General features: G+C 43.5%; 1 protein-coding gene across 3 annotated transcripts in view; it reads left to right on the top strand.

Moving 5' to 3' along the window:
• The window catches only part of LOC140732899 (derlin-2-like), an 80,835-nt gene that overhangs the window by 53,475 nt on the left and 2,411 nt on the right, over positions 1–24,949 (top strand). For all 3 annotated transcript variants that reach the window (XM_073055569.1, XM_073055568.1, XM_073055570.1), the window contains 4 exons: positions 7,071–7,144; positions 15,543–15,636; positions 16,523–16,718; positions 17,640–17,730. In XM_073055569.1, coding sequence (XP_072911670.1) covers positions 7,071–7,144; positions 15,543–15,636; positions 16,523–16,718; positions 17,640–17,730 — 455 coding nt within the window. The remainder of the gene's footprint in view (positions 1–7,070; positions 7,145–15,542; positions 15,637–16,522; positions 16,719–17,639; positions 17,731–24,949) is intronic.

The following is a 24,949-nucleotide window of genomic DNA, read 5'->3' as shown; positions in this document are numbered from 1 at the left end:
TACCACTGGCACATAAGACCATAAAGCACAGGAGCCATTTAGGCCATTTGGTCATCGTGTCTGCTCTGCTATTCAATCATGGCTGATATCTTTTTTCCCTCCTCAGCCCCACTCCCCAGCTTTCTCCCCATAACCTTTGATGCGTATCCAATCAAGAACCTATCTAGCTCTGCCTTAAGTACAGCCAACGACCTGGACAACAAATGCTGCAAATTCACCACCTTCTGACTAGAGGAATTTCTCTGCATCTCTGTTTTAAATGGATGCCCCTCTGTCCTGAGGCTGTGACCTCTTGTCAAAGGCTTCCCCACCAGGGGAAATATCCTTTCCACATCTACCCTATCTCAGCCTTCAATATTCGAAATGTTCCAAAGGGATCCCACCTCATCCTTCTAAATTCCAGCGAGTACAGACCCACAGCTATCGAACGTTCCTCGAATGATGGCCCTTTCATTCCTGGAATCATCCTTGTGAACCTCCTCTGCACCCTCTCCAATGCCAGCACATCTTTTCTCAGATGAGGAGGCCAAAACTGTTCACAATACTCAAGGTGAGGCCTCACCAGTGCCTCAGCATCACATCCCGGCTCTTGTACGCATCTTGAAATGAATGCTAACACTGCATTTCCCTCCCTCACCACCGACTCTACCTGCAAGTTAACATTTAGGTTGTTCTACACAAGGACTCCCAAGTCCCTTTGCATCTCAGAGTTTTGGATTTTCTCCCCATTTAGAAAATAGTCCGCACATTTATTTCTACTAGCAAAGAGCATGACCGTGCATTTTCCAACATTGTATTTCATTTGCCACTTTCTTGCCCATTCTCCTAATCTGTCTAAGTCCTTCTGCAACCTACCCATTTCCTCAACACTACCTACTCCTGCACCAATCTTCATATCATCTGCAAACTTGGAACAAAGCCATCTACTCCATCACCTAAATCATTGATATACAGCATAAAAAGAAGCGGTCCCAACACCGACCCCTGCAGAACACCACTAGTCACAGCAACCGGAAAAAGATCTTTTTATTCCCACTCACTGCCTCCTATCAATCAGCCAATGCTCTAACCATGCCAGTAATTTTCCTGTAATACCACGGGCTCTTAACTCGGTAAGCATCCTCGTGTGGCACCTTGTCAAAGGCCTTCTGAAAGTCCAAAATTACAGCATCCACGGCATCCTCTTTACCTATCCTACTTGTAATCTCCTCAAAGAATCCCAACAGGTTCGTCAGGCAGGATTTTCACTCAATAAACCGTGCTGATGTTGTCCTTTCTTGTTACCAAGTACTCCATCACCTCATCCTTAACAGTGGTTTGCAACATCTTCCCAACCACTGAGGCCAGGCTAACTGGTTTATAGTTTCCTTTCTGCTGCCTTTCTCCTTTCTGAAGAGTGGAGTGACATTTGCAATTTTCAAGTCCTCTGACACCATGCCAGAGTCCAATGATTTTTGAAAGATCATTACTAATGCCTCCACAATCTCTACCGCTACCCCTTACAGAACTCTAGGGTGCAGTTCATCTGGTCCCGGTGACTTGTGTACCCTTCGGTCTTTCACCTTTTTGAGCATCTTCTCCCTTGTAACTGCACTCACTTCTCTTCCCTCACACCCTTCAACCTCTGGCACACTGATAGCGTCTTCCAGAGTGATGCAGAATGCTAATTTAGTTCATTTGCCATCCCCTTGTCCCCCATTATTATTTCTGCAGCCTCATTTTCTAGTTGTCCTATATCCACTCTCCTCTCTCTTTTATTTTTTATATACTTGAAATAGCTTTTTCTATCCACCTTGATATTGTCTGGTAGCCTGCTTTCGTATTTCATCTTTTCCCTCCTAATGATCCTCTTAGTTGCTTTTGGCAGGTTTTTAAGTTCCCCAATCCTCTATCTTTCCCTGTATGCCCTCTCTTTTGCTTTTACAGTAGCTTTGACTTCCCTTGTCAGTTGTACTATTTTGCTATTTGAGTATATCTTTGCTTTGGAATACATCTATCCCGCACCTTCCTCATTTTTCCCAGAAACTCACACCATTGCTGCTCTGTTGTCTCCATCCGGTTTACTTTCACATCACTGTAATTACCTTTACTCCTCTGCTTTGTCAGACTTTACTGTCAAATTTCAAGGTGGTTCCTAAGGGTTCTTTTACCATAAGCTCCCTAATCATCTGGTTCATTACAGAATGAATCTGCACACATTAATCTGCTTAATCATCTTGTTTCTACCCTCACTGGTGTGTGGCACAGACAACCATCCAGAAATTACCTGCCCAGAGGTCCTGCGTCTCAGCTTTCTACCTAGCTCTCTAAATTCTTTCTTTTTCCTTCCTGTGTCATTGGTGCCAAGATATACCGAGACATCTGGCTGCTCCCCTCACTCTCCAAACTGCTGTGGACACGATTCAAGACGTCCCTGACCCTGGCACCAGGGAGACCAGTGCCATTCGGGTGTCCCGTTCACAGCCACAGAATCACCTGTCTGTTCTCCGGACTACTGAGTCCCCAGTCACTACCGCTCCCCTCTTCTCCCTTTAAAGTGGACCTATGCTCAATGCCAGTAACCCAGACTCTGCGACATTCCCCTGGGAGGTCTTAAAGTTTGTCATTGTTATGCAGCAGCAGTATACTGCAATATGTAATACTAAAGCAACTATGAATTACAGTAAGAAGTTTATACAATGCCTATAAAAAAATTATTCCACACCCCCCCCCCCCCCCGGAAGTTTTCATGTTTTATTGTTTTACAACATTAAACAGTGGATTTAATTTTTGACATTGATCAACAGTAAAAGCCTCTTTTGTGTCAAAGTGAAAACAGATCACTACCAAGTGCTCCAAATTAATTACAAATATCAAACACGAAATAATTGGTTGCATAAGTGTTCACCCCCTTTATTATGACTCACCAAATCATCACTGGTGCAGCCAACTGGTTTTAGAAGTCACATAATTAGTAAAATGGAGATCACTGCGTGCAGTCAAAGCGTTTCAATTGATTGGAGTAAAAATACACCTGTATCTGGAAGCTCCAGCTGCTGGTGAGTCAGTATCCCGGCAAAAACTACACCATGGAGACAAAAGAACACTCCAAGCAACTCCACAAAAACTCCGAAAAGCACAAGTCAGGAGATGGATACAAGAACATTTCCAAATCACCGTCTCTCCCTTGGAGACAGTTGTCAATCTTCAAAAAACGGAAAGAATATGGCAAAGCTGTAAATCTGTCTGGAGCAGGCTGTTCTCAAAAAGGGAGCTAGTGAGGGAGGCTACCAAGAGACCTATGATGACTCTGGAGGAGCGACAAGCGTCAGTGGCTGAGGTGGACGAGACTGTGCGTTGGGAGAAGATTTGTTTTCCAGCAAGACAATGACCCCAAGTGTAAAGCCAAAGCTTAAAAACGACAAAGTTAATGTCAGGAGTTGCCAAGTCAGAGTCCAGTCCTCAATCCAATTGAGAATTTGTGGCTGGACTTGAGAAGGGTTGTTCAGTCACGATCCCTGTGCAATATGGCAGAGCTTGAGCAGTTTTATAAAGAAGAGTGGGGAACAATTGTAGTGTCCAGAGGACACTAATCTACAATAAAAGACTTTTGTGTCGAAGTGCAAACAGATCTCTACAAAGTGATCTAAATTAATTACAAATATAAAAGACAAAATTGATTGCATAGGTATTCATTCCCCCTTTAATATGAGACACTAAATCATCACTGGTGCAGCCAAATGGTTTTAGAAGTCACATATTTAGTTAAAAGGAGATCTGGTTTTGGAAACTTGTGTGCAGTCAAAGAGTTTCATTTGATAGTAGTAACAGTACAGCTGTATCTGGAAGGTCCAACTGCTGGTGAGTCAGTATCCTGGCAAAAACTACACCATGGAGACAAAAGAACACTCCAAGCAACTCTGCGAAAAGGTTATTGAAAGCACAAGTCAGGAGATGGATACAAGAAAATTTCCAAGTCATTGAATATCCCTTGGAGTACAATTAAGTCAATTGTCAAGAAATCAAAAGAATTATGGCACAGTTGTAAATCTGCCTCGAGCAGGCCATCTTCAAAAACTGAGTGACTGTACAGGAAGGGGACTAGTGAGGGAGGCCACAAGAGACCCACGACAACTCTGGAGGAGTTACAAGCTTCAGTGGCTGAGATGGGAGAGACTGCGCATACAACAACCATTGCCTGGGTGCAGCCTTATGGGAGAGTGGCAAAGAGAAAGCCACTATGGGGGGGGGGGGGGGGGGGGAATCTCACATGAAATCTCGGTTAGAGTTTGTCAGAAGATGTGGGAAACTCTGAAGTCAGCTGGAAGAAGGTTCTATGGTCTGATGAAACCAAAATTGAGCTCTTTGGCCATCAGACTAAACACTCTGTTTGGCATTGGACAAACATCACACGTTATCAAAAACACACCAGATCTACCGTGAAGCATGGTGGTGGCTGCATCACGCTGTGGGGTTGCTTCACTGCAACAGGCCCTGGAAGGCTCGTGAAGGCAGAGGGTACAATGAGTGCAGCAAAATACAGGGAAATCCTGGAGGAAAACCTGATGCAGTCTGCAAGAGAACAGCGACTTAGGAGAAGATTTGTTTTCCAACAAGACTGTGACCCCAAGTATAAAGGAATGACTTAAAAACAACAAAGTTAATGTCAGGAGTGGACAAGTCAGAGTCCAGACCTCAATCCAATTGAGAATTTGTGGTTGGACTTGAAAGGGGCTGTTCACTCACAGTCCCCATGCAATCTGACAGAGCTTGAGCAGTTTTGTAGAGAAGAATGGGGGAAAATTGCAGTGTCCAGATGTGCAAAGCTGACAGAGACCTATCCACACAGACTCAAGGCTGTAATTACTGTCAAAGGTGCATCTACTAAACACTAACTTGAAGGGGGTGAATATTTATGCAATCAGTTATTTTGTGTTGAATAACTGTAATAAATTTAGACCAATGTGTAGAAATTTGTTTTCACTTTGACAGGAAAGAGTCTTTTCTGTTGATCAGTGTAAAAAAAAACAATTGAATGCATTCTGATTCAATGTTGTAAAACAGTAAGATATGAAAGCTTCCATGAGGATGTGAATACTTCTTATAGGCACTACATATTTATAAATAGTTACTTCTTCAAGGAAGTAACAAGCAGGGTGGACAAAGGAGAGGCAGTGGATGTCATTTACTTGGATTTTCAAAAGGCATTTGTCACACAAGAAGCTGCTTAACAATATAAAATCCTATGGTGTTAACAGGAAAGATACCAGCTTGGTTAGAGGAATGGCTGTGGGAATAAAGGGGGCTTTTCTGGTTGTCTGCCAGTGACCAGTGGCGTTCTTCTGGAACTGCTACCTTTCATATTGTTTGACAGTAGTTTGGATTTTGGATAATGGAATTGATTACTTAACGGCAAAGTTCGTGTATGATACAGAGATAGGTGGAGGGGTAGGTAGTGATGAGGAAGCAATACGATTGCAGCAGGACTTTGACAAATTGGAGGAATTTGCAAGAAGAGTGGAGGATGGAATCCAGTGTTGGGAAATGTATGAATGCATTTTGGTAAAAGGAACAATAGTGCAGATTATTATCTATATGGGGAGAAAGTTCAAACATCAGAAATGCAGAGGGACTTGGGAGTCCTCATGCAAGAAGGATAATTTACAGGTTGAGTCTGTGGTAAAGAAGACAGATGCAATGTTGGCATTCATTTCAAGGGGAATAGAATATAAAAGCAAGGAGATAATGCTGAGCCTTTATAAATGTGGTCAGGCTGCACTTGGGAGTGTTGTCAACAGTTTTGGGCCCCATATCTCAGAAAGGCTGTGCTGTCATGGAGAGAGTCCAGAGGAGGTTCACGAGGAAAGTAAAGGATGATTCCTGGAATGAAGGGGTTAACATATGAGGAGCATTTGGCAGCTTTGGGCCTGTACTCACTGGAATTTAGAAGATTGCGGGGTGATCTCATTGAAACCGACTGAATGTTGAAAGGACTAGATAGGGTGGATGTGGAAAGAATGTTTCCTATGGTGGGGGTCCCAGAACTAAAGGGCACAGCCTCAAAATTGAGGGGCCAGCCTTTTAGAACAGAGGTAAGGAGGAATTTTTTTAGCCAGAGAGTGGTAAATTTGTGTAAGTCTCTGCCACAGACCGCAGTGGCCAAGTCTGTGGGTATGTTTAAGGCGGAAGTTGATAGTTTCCTGATTGGTCAGGGCATCAGGTGATATGGCAAGAAGGCAGGTGTATGGGGTTTAGTAGGATCTGGGATCATTCATGACGAAATGGAGGAGCAAACTTGATGGGCTGAATGGCATAATTGTGCTCCCAGGTCTTGTGGTCTAAATAACAAGCCGGATAGACAAAGGGGAATCAGTGGACATTGTGTAATTCTTTTTACATTGCATGTTAATGATTTGGATGACAGAATTGATGACTTTGCTGCAAAGTTTCTGGACGATACGAAGATAGGTGGAGGGCAGAAGGTTTTGAGGAATTAGGCTGCAGAAGGACTTAGATTAAGAGAATGGGCAAAGAAGTGGCAGATGGAATACAATGTCGGGTATTGTATGGTAGAAGAAATAAAAGGGTAGACTATTTTCTAAATGGAGAGAAAACTCAAAAATCTGAGGAGCAAAGGGATTTGGGAGACTTGTGCAGAATTCCCTAAAGATTAATTTGTAGGTTGAATTGGTGGTGAGGAAAGCAAATGCAATGTTCACATTCATTTTGAGAGGACTAGAATACAAAAGCAAGGATGTAACGTTGAGGTTTTATAAAGCACTGGTGAGAGCTCACTTGGAAGACTGTGAGCAGTTTGGACCCCTTATCTAAGAAGGGATTGGAGAGGGTCCAAAGGAGGTTCACGAAAATGATTCCAGGATTGAAACGGTTGTCATATGAAGAGCGTTTGATGGCATTTAACCCCAGGTAATTTCTAAAGTGAGTACGTGTTCGGCACAGCATTGTGGGCCGAAGGGCCTGTATTGTGCTGTAGGTTTTCGGTGTTTCTAACCTCCCATAACTGCAGTGTTCTGAGATTGATCTACATATTTTACTTGTGTTTTTAATTAATTTATCTCGTTTTGTTGCAGGTTTGGAGACTGCTGACCAATTTTCTTTTTTTTGGCCCCCTGGGATTTAGCTTTCTGTTCAATATGATCTTTCTGTATCCTTTTGTCAGTGATGGATAGGAACGTCAAATGAACTGAACTTTAAAAAAGTCCCAAACTGACTGAATTGGTGATTTTTAGAACAATACTTTTGCAAAGCCAAACATGAACTGAGGGTTTTAGGGCTATCACAGAGCTGTATTGTACTGCACCGTATTGTTCATAAGATGCAATGAGCCAAATTTGGTGAACATCCGAACAGTGTACAGGTAGTCCCCGGGTTACGAACGAGTTCCGTTCCTGCGTCCGTCTTTAAGTCAGATTTGTAGGTAAGTCAGAACAGGTACATCTGGTATTATTTAGTGTCAGTTAGTCAAACGTTTGTCTTAGTATACAGTATATATTTTACCTTTCTATGCGTATAAAACACTTAAGAAACATATGTATTTCAATAATGAAACCACTGCGTTGCTTAGTAATAATTGTAGCTTTCATTGGGGCAGAGCCTTTCACATGCTCCATTATTCTCACTTTATCCATTATCCTTCAAAATTGTTCCGATCGTTGACCGACTGTAGCCTAACACTTTTCCAATGACTGGCGTTTCACCTCTTTCCGATCGCTTTATTATTTCCATTTCATTTTCAATCGCGATTGTTTTCCGTCAAGGGAACAGAAAACTCCAGATTCAGCAGCAGCCGTGGGTCCTCTGCTCCCCCGGGTCCTAAAGTCCACCCGCACTGAGACAGGTTAAATGGGACAAATGGGGGCGGTGCTGACTGGAAAGAGGGGGGTTAGGGTGAATCTTGCTAAGAAATATTTAAGTCAAATACAAAGTTACACACTCAACATAGTGTTAATGGCAACGACTTAAAATGGCGGACGGCATTCTCCTCCCTCCATTCTTAAGTATGAGTTGTTCGTAAGTTGGACGTTCATAACTCGGGGACTGCCTGTAGTACAGTAATGGTAAAGATAGTACTCTTCAGTGTAGTGTTCAAAAGGAAGAACATGTAATGGTTACTGAGTTAACCCAGGTGTCGGGAACTTGTGAGGTTAAGAAAGAGGCATAACAGCGCGTCTTTCACCTCAGACGGTTGAGAATTTTGGTATGGGCCATTAAATCCCAAGAACTTTCTACAGGGGCACAATTGAGAACATCCTGACTGGCTGGATCACTGCCTGGTATGGGAACTGTACCTCCCTTAATCGCAGGACTCTGCAGAGAGTGGTGCGGACAGCCCAGTGCATCTGTAGTTGTGAACTTCCCATGATTCAGGACATTTACAAAGACACGTGTGACAAAAGGGCCCAAAGGATCATTGGGGTTCCGAGTCACCCCAACCACAATCTATTCCAGCTGCTACCATCTGGGAAATGATACCGCAACCATAAAAGCCAGGACCAGCAGTCTCCAGGACAGTTTCTTCCACCAGGCCATCAGACTGATGAACTCACACTGATTTGAGTGTATTTCTATGCTACATTGATGGTTCTATTTATTGTAAATTACTATGACTGCGCATTTAGACAGAGATGTAAAGATTTGTCTTCCTCATGCACGCGAAGGATCTAAGAAATAAATTCAATTTGAGTGTCTTGCAGAGTCTGAAAACATTAGAACGGATATGTTCCTGGGCCAAAAGGATATAAATCCCAGGTTACTACAGGAAGTGAGAAAAGAGATTGCTGGGGTACTGACAATGATCATTGCATCCTCCTTGGTCACAAGAGTAAAGGATTGGAGGATGGGGAATGTTCTATTCTTCAAAAAAGGTAATAGAAGTAATTCTGAGAATCATAGTCTAACGAGTCTTATGTCCATGGTGGGCAAACTAATGAAGAAGATTCTTACACACATAAGCACTTGGAGAAGCATAGTCTAATTAGGGTATTAGGGAGGTGAGGGGCAGGTCTTGCCTCGTGATCCTGACTGAAGGTGGCAGAATAAACTGATGAAGGCAAAGCAGAGGATGTGATGTATCTAGATTATAGGAAGGCATTAGACAAGGCTCCTGAATGGTATGCTTATTCAGAAAATCGGGAGGCATGAGATTCAGTGGATTATAGTTTCTATGGATTTCAGTAAGGCACTTGATAAGGTTCCTCATGCGAGGCTCATTCAGAGAGTAAGGAGGCATGGGATCCAAGGAGACCTTGCTTTGTGGATCCAGAATTGGCTTGCTCACAGAAGACAAAGGGTGGTTGTAGATGGTTTGTATTCTGCGTGGAGGCCGGTGACCAGGGATCTGCTCTGGGATCCCTCCTCTTCGTGATTTTTATAAATGACCTGGATCAGGAAGTAGAAGGGTTGGTTAATAAGTTTGCTGATGACACAGAAGTTGGGAGTGTTGTGGATAGTGTGGAGGGCTGTCAGAGGTTACAGCAGGACATTGATAGCATGTAGAACTGGACTGAGAAGAGGCAGATGGAGTTCAACCCAGTTAAGTGTTAAGTGGTTCATTTCAGTAGGTCAGATTTGAAGACAGAATTTAATATTAATGGTAAGACTCTTGGCAGTGTGGAGGATCAGAGGGATCTTGGTGTCTATGTCCTTAGCACACTCAAAGCTGCTGTGCAGGTTGACAGAGTGGTTAAGAAGCTGTATGGTGTGTTGGCCTTCATCAACTATGGGATTGAGTTGAAGAACCGTGAGGTAATGTTGCAGCTATACAAGAGCTTAGTTAGACCTCACTTGGAGTACTGTGCTCAGTTCTGGTCACCTCACTACAGGAAGGATGTGGATACTATGGAGAGAGTGCAGAGGAGATTTACAAGGATATTTACTGGATTGGAGAGCGTGCCTTATGAGAATAGGTTGAGTGAACTTGGCCTTTTCTCCTTGGAGTGATGGAGGATGAGAGGTGACCTGAAAGAGGTGCATAAGATGATGAAAGGCATCAATCAAGTGGATACCCAGCACAATTATCTCTACTACCAAAATGACAATGCATTTTCCAACATTGTATTTCATTTGCCACTTTCTTGTCCATTCTCCTAATCTGTCCAAGTCCTCACACTACCTGCCCCTCCACCAATCTTTGCATCATCTGCAATCTTGGGAACAAAGCCATCTATTCCATCATCTAAATTATTGAACTACAGCATAAAAAGAAGTGGTCCCAACACCGACCCCTGCAGAACACCACTAATCACTGGCAGCCAACCAGACAAGAATCCTTTTATTCCCACTCACTGCCTCCTATGAACAGCCAATGCTCTAACCATGCCAGTAACTGTCCTGTGATACCATGGGCTCTTAATTTGGTAAGCAGCCTCATGTGTGGCACCTTGTCAAAGGCCTTCTGAACGTCCAAATATAAAACATCGACTGCACCCCCTTTATATATCTTACTTGTAATCTCCTTAAAGAATTCCAACAGTTACGTCAGGTAAGATTTTCCCTTAAGGAAACCACGCTGACTTTGTACTATCTTGTCCAATGACACTAAGTACTCCATCACCTCATTCTTAACACTTGACTGCAACATCTTCCCAACCACTGAGGCCAGGCTAACTGGTCTATAATTTCCTTTCTGCTGCCTCCCTCCTTTCTGAAGAGTGGAGTGACATTTGCAATTTTCCAGTCCCCTGACACCATGCCAGAGTCCAATGATTTTTGAAAGATGATTACAAATTCCTCCACAAACTCTACCACTACCCCTTTCAGAACTCTCGGGCACAGTTCATCTGGTCCGGGTGACTTGTGTACCCTTGGGTTTCTGTGCACCTTCTCCCTTGTAACGGCAACTGCACTCACTTCACACACTATAACATCTGGCCACTGCTCATGCCTTCCAGAGTGAAGACTAATGCAAAATGCCCATTGAGTTCACAAATGAGGAAATCTGCAGATGCTGGAAATCCAAGCAACATTCCAAAACATCGACTGTACTTTTTTTCCATAGATGTTGTCTGGTCTGCTGAGTTCTTCCAGCATTTTGTGTGTGCTACTGATTTAGTTCATCTGCCATTTCCTTGTGTCCCCATTATTCCTCTGGCCTCATTTTCTAGTAGTCCTATATCCACTCTCATCTCTCTTTTTTAACATACTTCAAAATCAGAATCAGGTTTATTATCACCAGCATGTGCAGTGAAATTTGTTAACTTAGCAGCAGCAGTTGAATGCAACACATAGTTTCTAAAGTAGGTTACATGGACAGCACAACATTGTGGGCCGAAGGGCCTGTAATGTGCTGTAGTTTTCTATGTTTCTGTTATCTTCTCATTCTCCCGTACGAGCCGAAGGTCATCCAGCTGCTGCTCCAGATCCCTCACACTGTCTTCAAGGAGCTGCAGCCGGATTATCTCCTCACTCTCCCGTACGAGCCGAAGGTCATCCAGCTGCTGCTCCAGATCCCTCACACGGTCTTCAAGGAGCTGCAGCCGGATTATCTCCTCACTCTCCCGTACAAGCCGAAGGTCATCCAGCTGCTGCTCCAGATCTCTCACACGGTCTTCAAGGAGCTGCAGCCGGATTATCTCCTCACTCTCCCGTACAAGCCGAAGGTCATCCAGCTGCTGCTCCAGATCCCTCACACTGTCTTCAAGGAGCTGCAGCCGGATGATCTCCTCACTCTCCCGTACAAGCCGAAGGTCATCCAGCTGCTGCTCCAGATCCCTCACATTGTCTTCAAGGAGCTGCAGCCGGATTATCTCCTCACTCTCCCGTACAAGCCGAAGGTCATCCAGCTGCTGCTCCAGATCCCTCACACGGTCTTCAAGGAGCTGCAGCCGGATGATCTCCTCACTCTCCCGTACAAGCCGAAGGTCATCCAGCTGCTGCTCCAGATCCCTCACACGGTCTTCAAGGAGCTGCAGCCGGATTATCTCCTCACTCTCCCGTACGAGCCGAAGGTCATCCAGCTGCTGCTCCAGATCCCTCACACGGTCGTCAAGGAGCTGCAGCCGGATGCACTTCACGCAGATGTCGTTCCCCGGGAGACTCTGAGTCTTCCAGGTCTCCAACATCGGGCATGAAGAACTCACAATGGCCATTTACTACACTAATTACAGCAAGAGACTGAAAAAAGGGAACCTTAACAGAAACTTGCCCAGAGCTAATGCCTGTTCCAAGCCAAAGCCTGACACTTCTCCCCTCACCACGAGCCCACTCCCAACAATGGCTGCCCCACTTCTCCCTTCTGCACTTTAATTTCCTACTGCTGCTTGGGCGTCTGGAACGTCCAAACGTCCGTGGCTATCTTGTGAACAAGTGTTGCTGACCTGCGAGAAACCTCGACACAGTCAGGCCACAGTATTGTCAACAGTTTTGAGCCCCATATCTCAGAAAGGATTGTCATTGGAGAGAGTCCAGAAGAGGTTCATGAGGATGATTCTAGGAGTTAAGGGGTTGACGTATGAGAAATATTTGGCAGCTTTGAGCCTGTACTCACTGGAATTTAGAAGGGGGCATCTCATTGAAACCTCCTGAACGTTGAAGGGACTAGATAGGGTGGATGTGGCGAGAATGTTTCCAGTGCTGGAGGTATCCAGAACTAGAGGGGACAGCCTCAAAATTGAGGAGCGACCTTTTAGCCAGAGAGTAGTGACTGTGGACAGCTCTGCCACAGACTGCAGTGGAGGCCAAGTCCGTGGGTATATATAAGGCAGAAATTGATAGTTTCCTGATCAGTGAAGGCATTGAAGGATATGGCGAGAAGGCAGGAGTGTGGGGTTGAGTGGGATCCCGGACCAGCCATGATGGGATGGCGGAGCAGACTCGATGGGCTGAATGGTCTCATTCTGCTCCTGTGTCTTATGGAAAGTGTGTGGTAAATAGCAAGACCTTTAGGAGCACTGATGTAGAGAGATCTTGGAGTACAGGTCCATAGGTCCCTGAAAATTGACAGGATGGTAAAGAATTCTGGCTTCACTTATCAGCTTCCAGCTTGTCCTCCTTCCCAACTCCACCTTTTTATTCTAGTGACTTCCTGTCCAGTCTTGATGAAGGTCTCGGCCTAAAACGTTGACTGTTTATTCATTTCCAAGATGACGCCTAACCTGCTGAGTTCCTCCAGTATTTTGTGTGTGATACACTACGCTGGCCTTCATCGATCGAGGTACCGTGTATACAGTTAGGAAGTTGTATCGTATGAAACTTCGGTTAAGCCTCATTGGAGGTATTGTGTGTCGTTTTGGTTTTCCTTAAAGGAAGTAACTGGAGATTTTGAAGAGAATGCAGAAGAGGTTTACCAGGATGCTACCTGAATTAAAGAGTACAGTCAGCCCTTCTTATCTGCAAGGGATTGGTTCCGGGACCCCTTGCGGATACCAAAATTCGCAGATGCTCAAGTCCCTTATTCAAAGTCTCAATGCGGTGGATCTTAGAACCCAGCGGAACGGCAGACTTTATTTAACCTGTCTCAGTGTGGTGGACATTAGGACCCGGTGGCGGAGTTCTGAATCTGCAGTGTTTCTGTTCACGAAAATAATCACAATCATGATTGAAAATAAAGTGGAAATAATAAAGCAATCGGAAAGAGGTGAAACGCTGTCGGTCATTGGAAAAGCGTTAGGCTACATCGGTCAACGATCGGAACAATTTTAAAGGATAAAGTGAGAAAGGCCCTGCCCTGATGAAAGCTACAATTATTACTAAGCAACGCAGTGGTTTAATTATTGGGTTTTGGGGTTTTGATTCTCCACATCAACCAAGCACAGATGGAGAGCGCCCCCGGGAGCGAACTGTCACTGGATCACGCTCGGGAACTTCTTGAGCCCATCGCTGAAACACAAGTTCTTAAGTGTTTTATATGCATAGAAAGGTAAAATACATACTGTATACTAAGACAGACGTTTGACTAACTGACGCTAAATAATACCGGATGTACCTGTTCCGACTTACTTGGTAAGAGAACTTCCGATTTTTTTCGATCCCGATCCACGTAACCTACACACATCCTCCCGTATACTTCAGATCATCTCTAGATTACTTATAATACCTAATACAATGTAAATGCTATGTAAATAGTCGTTATACTGTATTGTTTAGGGAATAATGATGAGAAAAAAGTCTGTACTTGCTCGAACAAGAAGTGCTGGAAGAGCACTTCTGGGTTTTTGTGATTCGCGGTTGGTGCATGTGGAATTCGCGGATAAGGAGGGCCGACTGTATTTCTTTAAGGAAAGATTTTCTCCAGACGTCAAAGGTTAAAGGACAACTTGATGGAAGCATATAAAACAGAGGCATGCATAAGGTAGGCAGTCAGTTTATTTTCAAGGGGTAGAAAAATTAATTCTACAGGACGTGTATTTGACGTGAGGAGGAACCTTTAAAAGAGATTTACATGGCTGTGAAACTCACGGTGAAGGAAGCAGATGGGGAAGCCGTTAGACGCATGAATAGGCAGGAGATGCTGATATCATTCATGTGTAGGTAAACAGAATTAGTTAAATTTGGCACCAAGGTTGGCACAGACAGGTGGGCTCCAGAGCTGTTCCTGTTCTGTGTTCCCAATCCTTGCAGTTGCCTCTGATGTCGGCACAAAGTAAGTAGAGCCCCAAACAAATCAGCAATCAGTCCAATTTCCTGAATGGATAGGTTTGCGTAAAAGTTCTCCGGTAAAACATAATTAACAGGAACATTTATCCCCACAGGTTTGATAGCCAGGGGATCTTCCTACTGGACTTATCCAAGCTGCTTTGCTGGATATGCTCTTTCTGAAGGATAGAGCATCTGAGCTTTGAAAATGTATGCTTGTGATATGATGTGCAGTTCCACTGGTGTTCTAGGTGATGTCTATAGGGAAAAAACAGGTACCCGTATTTATATACAATACCATTCTACAATGTATCGCTTGATACTTGTAGTCTATTATATAATAATTTAGTTTTGAACTGATCCCACTCTGGTTGCCTATGGTTTAATAAAAAACAACTTTGTTTAAAGAAATTCCCTTTTTCACTAGTGTTTACACAAGGATCGCTCTCTATCAGCCCTGAATTCCTCATGGCTTTGTCATCTAGTCTACGTCCATTATGAAATCCACTAGTTGAAAGTGTTAAGAAGGTAGAACTTGGTGTAGTTCTTGGTGTAGAGGTAGTCCACAATTACCAAAGAGGCAATTAATGGAACCTTTGTTTCAAGCTCGAGTTCACTTAGTGAAAGCTGAAGTCAGCTATTTGATCCCCTGATCATTGCATGTTGGGCAAACAGTAACCTTGGCTCAGAGGAAGATCAGACAAGGTTCCTTATCTTGACCTGGGCATGGTCAAGCGTACCACTGAGTGCTTGCTTGGATAAACAAATGACAGTGTTTAGTGGGTTGGTATGGAGAATAGAAAATAACAGAGCAAAGGTTAAAATGAATGAAACAAAGAGATGGGGCCTGAATAGTTTCATACAGCCCACCTCCGCATCTGACAGGAGTGTCTGGGTGTAACTGGGAGGGTCTTGGTTGGGCTGGATCAGACGGCACAATTGTATGCTATCTTCCTTTACCAGTACCCCAGATACAGGTATTGTCGAATGCTGGAAGAAGGATCGTTCAGGGGAAGAACGGCCGATTTTCTACTTATGTTTATTTTTGGAGGATTTTTAATGACGGTATCCTTTCATCAAGTGTTATTGGTCTTGTTGATCTTGGACTGTCTCTCAGGACTGAGGATGACTTGCTGTTTGTGTTCTGATGGGGCCAAAATGGAAACCATGGATCAGGCAGAGGAGTAGGTAGGTGAGTGTTTGAGGAAGTGCACGGTCAACCCAGCATTCCAGTTACTCCGTACTGCACGAACTCCAGATTCCTGGCACCATCCCAAATGTTCTTTCTCACCTTCAGTACCAGGAGACTGTGAGGGTGATTCAGTTTTTCCCAAGGAGGCTTTGAGTATATCCTTGTCCAGTAGGCACCTTGTCCACACCTCCATCACCATCTCATCCCTAGGGCTAGCAGCAGGGGAATCCTTTCCACCATTACTTCCCTCAGACAGCACTGGCGTGGAGTACACAGAGAAAGAAGTAGCCAAACAGTTGAAACTGCTCCTTCGATTGTTGCCCTCACACTAGCTGTACGGAACTCATGGATGGACCGAGAAGAGCAACACTGCTGAGCAGCAGTGGCCAGGATCGGGGGAGAGGTTAGAAATGTTTTATTTATTTGTTGAGCTACAGCAAGGCGTCGGCCCTTACAGCCACACCACCCATATCATGGGACAGTTTACAATAACCCGTACACCTCTGGACTGTGAGAGGAAACTGGAGCCCACGTGGTCACGAGGACAACGTACAAACTCCTTTCAGACGGCAGTGGGAATTGAACCTGGGTCACTGGTACTCTAAAGTGTTGTGCTAATCACTATGCTACTGTGCCACCCCAACATCTGAAACCTCAGTTTGCTGGGCTGATTAACAGGGAGAATGGCTTAGATACTGAACAGAGGGCCTGTGTGTGTACCTGCTTCAGACTGCTGATCCTTGACTCTGTAGTGTTCAGCTGTTTGGAATTTTTGCCAGTTTGTTTTTCCTGGGACAAGCTTTCACCATCATGCTGGTTTACATTTGGAGCAGGAGGAACCCGTTTGTACGAATGAATTTTTTTGGGCTCTTGAACTTCCGCGCACCCTTCTTGCCCTGGGTGTTGATGGGATTCTCACTGCTTCTGGGAAACTCTGTCATCGTTGACTTGTTGGGTAAGTTTCAGGTAACCGTTACGGGGCTGATAGCGTGCTGTAAACAGGCGAATAATTTAACATTAAAAAGGGGAATATCAGATCGATAAGATCCAGGGACACCCCAGGGCCACAATGCTTTATGTAGTCTGGTGACAACACGAGGCCAATGTCGTATGTAGTTTGTATCTCATCACCTACTGACAGAGGTTCAGTCTCTGCCCACCTCCCTTCCCCCACCCCCACCAATGTGTCTGAAGCGCGTCAGTAGTTGATCAACTGGACTGGGCTCTGTGGCTGTAATTTTGTACATTGTTTACAAATGTTCACACTATTCATTTGCTGCTCTTAGCAGTATTTCCAGAGGAAAGAGATTATAACCTATCCTGTTAATTATTGGTATTTTAAACTAGCGCACTTTTAATTCAGCCCCAAGGAATTCTGCTCCACTTTGGCAAAAAAACTTAAGGTAACTTTTAAAACTAATAAATTTTAATTTGTTTTACATGGTGACATTGTTATTTGGTCAGGTAGATTTTTTCAAAAGATGCACATTTTTTCCGAAAAGGAAAAAGCCCAAAATTCATCTGACCGTGGCATTCTAGCTGAGAAACATTTTTGTTTATTTTAAATTTTATGAAATGAATTGTAAATAGCCAGTCCTGGTAACGCTGAATATAATTTGATGAAATTTTATAAGTTTATGGGAACAACAAATGATTTGGTTAAAGTTCCCTGATGCATTAAATATTTTTCAGCTGTGTGATTACTCCTAAATAGTAGAAAATCAGTTCTGAAATTGATACTAGTCATTTATAATCACAAAACATGCTTTTTGTTGTATAAAATGCTCATCATCCATTTCTACACATGCAGATAATTCTGTCCGGAGGAGGTCAGTAATCAGGAGCCTGAATAAACCAGTCTTTTCCCTTTTCCCAGGGATTGTGGTCGGTCATGTATATTACTTTCTGGAAGATGTATTCCCAAATCAGCCAGGGGGAGTGAAGCTGTTAGTGACTCCAAGCTTTCTGTAAGTCTTGCCTCTTATAACCGTTACAAAGGTGGTTAAGACAGCTGGTTGCTGTTCTGAAAATGCAGTACAACACAGGACAGGAACTGTGATCCAGAGTGTTGTGCCAGACTAATCCCTGCTCTCTGCACAATGTCAGTATCGCTCAGTTTAACTGAACATTCATGTGTCTATCTCAGAAATCTGTCTCCACCACCAGCCATAGCAGCACACTCCTGACTTGCCTCTCATCTTAGGCGAAACCCTCTACTATTAAACATTTAGACTATGGGGAAAAGATACCAGCTGTCAATACATTCGATGCCTCTCATAATTATATAAACCTCAGACTCCACTGCTCCAGAAAGAAAAACAACCCAAGTTCGTCCATCCTCTCCTATGTCTTCCAATCCGAGCAGAGTCACCAAAATGCAGTTTGCCCAATGTGGCCTAACTAGAGTTTTATGAAACTTCCAACACAACTTCCCATTCTTTAATTCGGTTCCTCAACTTGTAAAAGCAAGCTTGCCATATGCCTGCTTTACCACCAACGTGTGTAGCCACTTTCACTTCGACCACAAGATCCATCCGTACATCAACACAGTCAAGGTGCCTTAACATTAGACCGTCCAAGGTGCAATGCCTCATATTTGGGTGGATTAACCTCCACGTGCCATTTCTCTGCAACTGACTTACGTATGCCCTTCGGCAGTCTTTTACACTATCTTCAATAAGATTAATATTTGTATAACTGCAAGCTTACTAACCCATCCAGTTCATATATTTATATTTACAATGGCAGAGGTCCCTGCAATTCATCACTAGTCGCGCGCTCCAGTTAGAATAAGTCACATTGATCACTATCGTCTGTCTTCTGTGGGCGAGACAGCTGAATCCAAACAGCTAAATCACTGTGGATCCCATGCACTTTAATCCTCTGGATGAGCCTCCCATGAGGGAGCTTGTCAAAAACCTTCCTAAAATCCATGTAGACAACATCCACTGCTGTACCTTAATCATCACTTTCATGGAACACTCGAGCACTACCGCACTGTCTGTAACCAGGCTCCACTCTCCAAATGCAGTGAGGCCCATCCCCATCTCCAGTAGCTCCCCTACCACTGACATGAGACTCACTCTAGTTTGCAGGATTACCCCAGGAGACAGGAGAGACTGCAGATGCTGGAATCTGGAGCAACAAACTATATGCTGGAGGAACTCTAACAGTTCATTCATGCTGCTTCTGTGCGAAAAAGAAATTGTTGATATTGCAGGTTAAAATCTTACATTAGGATAACCAAAACTTTGACAATTTCTTTCCTCCCGTAGATGCTATAAAATCCACCAAGCTCCTTTCTTGAATAACAGAACATTAGCAATTTGGCGGTATTTCAGGAATTTGGCTCTGGCTGGAGAGGACATAAACATCAAGGCTTCAGAAATCTCGTCTCTTGTCTCTCTCAACAACCTGGGGACCTTAACGCTCTATACATTACCTCCACCTTTCTCTCAAAATCCCCTGGCTTACGAGCACTGATCTCATCCTCCCCATCCCTATCCTAGGTAAATACTGATACAAAGTACTTATGTAGGACTGCTCTCATATCCTCTGCCTTCAAGCACATGTTCCTTCCTTTATCCTCGACAGCCCTACTCACTCCTAGTTATCCTCATGCTCTTTATGTACGTATAGGGTTCTCTTTCATTCTACTGTAAAGGACTTTTCATGGCCCCTCCTGTCTCTCCTAATTCCTTAAGAGTTCTTTTCTAGGTTTTTCATAAGTCTTAAAGACTCTGACTTTAGCTTCCAAAACCTAAGACTTTTTCTTCTTGACTAAATTTAATTCTCCTTACCTTGCCAACCTTCTTACTGAATGTACCTGTTCTGTACTCTGTACAGTTGGTCTTTAAACATCTTCTATATGTCAGATGTAGACTTGCCCAAAAACAGCTGTTCCCAGTTAACTCTCCGATTCCTGCCTAACATTGTTGTAATCCCTAATTTAGCAATTTCTCCCGAGGTGCAGTGTTATCCACATCTGTCACTGTCTGAACACTAATTATGCACTCTCGTTTGCCTTACTCTAATTTGATATGCAAGGCTCATTCGTATTCTATCTATAGCTCACATTGAAACTTAGGGAACACTGACCACAACACTTTCCCATTAAGTGGTCAGACAGCTGGTCATTTCCCAACTCCAGGTCCAGACTTGTCCCTTCTCTAGTTGGACTATCTGTAAACTTATTTAAGAAACCCTCCTGGGTGCACCTAACAAATTCTGCCCCATCTAACCCTCTTTCACTAGGGACGCCTATGTTGGGGGAAGTTGCTATGACAACCCTATGACAACAACCCTATTTTTACCCCTTTCTTTAATCTAACATGTCAGGGCTGGTCTAGATCAGTGTCTGAATACTGTATCCTGAAGGCACATTCGTGATTCAGGAGAAGGGTGGATGTGAAAATGCACAGTATTGGGGTGTGGGACTTCAAATAAATTTATGTTCCGTGAGGGTTGATCATTTGCTTTTCAAATCATTAATCACTTTTCCTTCTGCAACCCTGGGGTTCCCACCAAATAGTGGAAACATCTTTTCATCTCCTTTACAATCCTGGATACCTCCTATTAAATTGCTGCACTCCAAGGAGAACTCCAGTTTTTCCAGTCTCTTGTTTAATGAAGATTCTTCCATTCCTGAATCATACTGATAGGGCTCCTCCTCACCCTCACCAGCGGTGTCCGCTGAACTCACAGAGGATGAGCATTTGAGGTGTGCAGTCGTTGGTGTTTCCGGTAATGCTTGTGTTTATGTAGCCCCCCCCCCCCCCCCAATCACTTGCCTGTGTCCTGATTGACTACCCCTTCAGTTGACCTCTTTAGGGGGTTCCTGAATGGCATCTATAAAAGATATGTTTGTTTTCAGAGTTATCAGAGGAGAATGGCACTTCCTAACTGGAAGACTACAGTCTGTGCGGATTGGAAATAACACCTCCACCTTGCTGACGCTCCACAGGGGTGTGTGCTTAGCCCACTTCTCCATTCTCTCTACACCCATGACTGTGTCGCTAGGCATAGCTCAAACAGCAGCTGTAAATTTGCTGATGATAGAAACGTTGTTGGCAGAATTTCAGATGGTGACAAAAGGGTGTACAGGAGCGAGATATACCAGCTAGTAGAGTGCTGTGGCAGCAACAACCTGGCACTCAATGTCAGCCAGACCAAAGAGATGGTTGTGGACTTCAGGAGGAGTAAGTTGAGGAAAAAGAAACCAATCCTCATAGAGGGATTAGAAATGGAGATAGTGAACAATTTCAAATTCCTGGCTATCAATATCTCTGAGGACTTAATCTGGACACAACATATTGATGCAGTTATAAAGAAGGCAAGACAGTGGCTATATTTCAGTAGGACTTTGAGGAGATACAGTTTGTCATCTAAAACATTCAAACTTCTAGAAAGGTACTGTGGAGAGCATCACCATCTGGTATGGGAGGGATGGGGGGGGGGTTACTGCACAAGATCAAAATAATTGCAGAAACTTGTAAAATTAGTCTGCTCTATCATGGGCACCAGCCTCCATAGTATCCAAAACATCTTCAAGGAGTGGTGCATTAGGAAGGCAGCGTCCATCATTAAGAATCCCCACCACCCAGGGCATGCCGTCTTCACACTTACCGTTGGGAAGGAGGTACAGAAACCTGAAGGCACACACTCAGCATTTCAGGGACAGCTTCTTCCCCTCTGCCATCCGATTTCTAAATGGACACTGAACCGATGAACACTACCTCACTACTTTTATTTCTGTTACTTTGCGCTATTTAAGACCATTCGACCAGAATTAGGCCATTTGGCCCATTAAGTCTACGTCGCCATTCAATCTTGGCTGACACTTCCCCCCCCTCACTCCTCAGCCCCACATGCTGGCCTTCTCGCCATTACTTTAGATGCCATGTCCAATTACGAACTTATCAAGCTCTGTCTTAAATACACCCAATGACCTGGCCTCCACAGCGGCCTGTGGTAACAAATTCCACAAACTCACCACCCTTTGGTTAAAGAAATTTCTCCGCATCTCTGTTTTAAATGGACACCCTATCCTGAGGCTATGCCCTCTTGCCAAAGACTCCCTCACCGTGGGGACCATCCTTTCCAAATCTACTCTGTCCAGGTCTTTCAACATTCCAGAGGTTTCAGTGAGATTCCCCTGAGCCTTCTCAATTCCAGTCAGTACAGACATAGAGCCATCAAACATTCCTTGTGATAACCTTTTCATTCCTGGAATCATCCTTGTGAACCTCCTCTGAACCCTCTCCAATGCCAGCACATCTTTTCTTAGATGAAGAGCCCAAAACTGTTCACAATACTCAAGGTGAGGCCTCACCAGTGCCTTATAAAGCCTCAACATCACATCCCTGTTCTTGTATTCTGGACCTATTGAAATGAATGCTAACATTCATCTTCCTCACCACCGACTTTACCTTTAGGGACTCCTAAGTTCCTTTACATCTCAGATGTTTGGATTTTCTCTCCGATTAGAAAATGGTCTAAACATTTATTTCTTCTACCTGATTGCATGACCATGCATTTTCCAACATTATATTTCATTTGCCACTTTTTTGCCCTTTCTCCTAATCTAAGTCCTTCTGCATCCTACCTGTTTCTTCAACATGACCTGCCCCTTCACCAATCTTCATATCCTCTGCAAACTTGGCAACAAAGCCATCTATTCCATCATCTAAATCATTTATATATGGTATAAAAAGAAGCGGTCCCAACACCAATCCCTGTGGAACACCACTAGTCACTGGCAGCCAACCAGACAAGGATCTTTTTATTCCCACTCACTGCCTCCTACCAATCAGCCAATGCTCTAACCATGCCAGTAATTTTCCTGTAATACCATGGGCTCTTAACTTGGTAAGCAGCCTCATGAGTGGCACCTGTCAAAGGCCTTCTGAAAGTCCAAATATACAACATACACTGCATCCCCTTTATCTATCCTACTTGTAATCTCCTCAGAGAATTCCAAAAGCTTCATCAGGCAAGATTTTCCCTGAAGGAAACCATGCTGACTTAGTCCTATCTTGTCCTGAATCACCAAGTACTTCATAACTTTATCCTTAACAATTGACTCCAACATCTTCCCAACCACTGAGGTCAGGCTAACTGGTCTATAATTTCCTTTCTGCTGCCTTCCTCCTTTCTGAAAGAGTGGAGTGACATTTGCAATTTTCAAGTCCTCTGACACCATGCCAGAGGCCAATAATTTTTGAAAGATCATTACTAATGCCTCCACAATCTCTACCGGCTACATCTTTCCAAAACCTAGGGTGCAGTTCATCTGGTCCAGGTAACTTGTGTACCCTTCGGACTTTCAGCTTTTTGAGCATCTTTTCCCTTGTAACTGCACTCACTTCTCTTCCCTCAAACCCCTCAACATCTGGCACACTGTTAATGTCTTCCACAGTGAAGACTGATGGAAAATACTCATTTACTTCATCTGCCATCTCCTTGTCTCCTGTTATTATTTGTCTGGCCTCATTTTCTAGCAGTCCTATATCCCCTCTCATCTTTTTCATTTTTTACCTACTTGTAAAAGCTTTTACTGTCCACTTTGATATTGTTTGCTAAAGCTTGCTTTCATATTTCATCTTTCCCTCTGAATGATTCTTTTAGTTGCTCTCTGTGGGTTTTTAAAAGCTTTCCAAACCTCTGTCTTTCCAATAATTTTACTTCCAATAAAAGTACAATAGTGTACTTTTGCTTTTACACTAGCTTTGACTTCCCTTGTCAGCCACGGTTGTACTATTTGAGTATTTCTTTGTTTTTGGAATACATCTATCCTGCACCTTCCTCATTTTTCCCAGAAACTCACGCCATTGCTACTCTGATGTCATCCCTCTCAGCATCTCCTTCCAATTTACTTTGGCCAACTCCTCTCTTACCACTGTAATTTCCTTTACTCCACTTAAATACTACTATTTATTTTAACTTAACTATTCAATAGACATATACAGTTACAAGAAAAGGTTTGTGAAACATTTTGTAATTACTTGGTTTTCTGGAATAATTACTCATAAATGTGGTCAGATCTTCATCTAAGTCATGATAATAGACAAACAGAATCTGCCTGTCTAAACTAATAACACACAAACAATTATATTTCTTATCAATACTGAGTACGCCATTTAAACAATCACAGTCTAGGTTCAAAAAAGTTATGTGAAACTCTGTGGTAACGCCTTCTACAAAAGCTATTTGGAGTCAGGTGTTCCAATCAATGAGATGAGATTGGAGGTGTGGGTTGTAGAGGCGCCCTGCCCTATAAAAAGACACACAGTCAGGTTACTGACAGAGTCTGCTCTTCAAGAAAGATCTACTTATGTGCACCGTACTTCAATCAAAACAACTTTCGGAGAACCTTAGAAGAATTGTAGAGATGTATGAAGTTGGAAAAGACTACAAAAACATTTCTAAAGACCTGAATGTTCATCAGTCCACAGTAAGAAACTATCTACAAATGGAGGAAATTCAGTACTGTTGCTACTCATGGAATTACCCATGAGTACTACTGAGTTACCCATGGAATTTCATCAGGAGATTCCTAGTAAGGAGAACGTTGCATACATTTTCATATGCATTGATCATGCAACCTTGCCCTACATCAAGAAGATCTCAGAAATGACAGCTCGACTGCTCGAACCCAATGGCATCACATCGCTCACAAACCAATGGTGACTTTAAGGAAGCTTTTCTCGAGAACCAAAGTACTAGTAAAGACAACAGACAAAAGTAGTGTGGTATACAGGCTCAGCTGTGGAGGCTGTAACAGTACTATGTCAGCCAGACAGGACAAAGACTCTTAAATCGATTGGCAGTATGGAGAGGTGATCTCGGTACTGACCAAGAAGATTCTGATGCAGGCAAATACGAAGCAGGCACGAGTACTTTTAGAAGCATGGTTCTCTGATAACTCCGTAAACAAACATATCAAAATAAACGCTATCTATGAACCCCTAAGAGCCAAAGCAATGTGAACCAATAGAATTAAGTTCAGCTGAAGGGGTAGCACATCAAGACACAGGCAAGCAACCGGGGGCTATATAAACACAACCACTTCCAGACAGAAACACCTACAGCTGTGCACTGAAGATTTCACCTCAGCTGGTGATGAAACATCTGCAATCTAATTGCCAAGCTCGGTGAACTCTGCAACATCAAACTCCTCAACCCAAG

Source organism: Hemitrygon akajei, chromosome 9, assembly GCF_048418815.1.
Source record: "Hemitrygon akajei chromosome 9, sHemAka1.3, whole genome shotgun sequence".
Taxonomy (NCBI): Eukaryota; Metazoa; Chordata; class Chondrichthyes; order Myliobatiformes; family Dasyatidae; genus Hemitrygon; species Hemitrygon akajei.
Note: the sequence above shows the minus strand (reverse complement) of the source record. Positions and strands in the feature narration are given on the sequence as shown.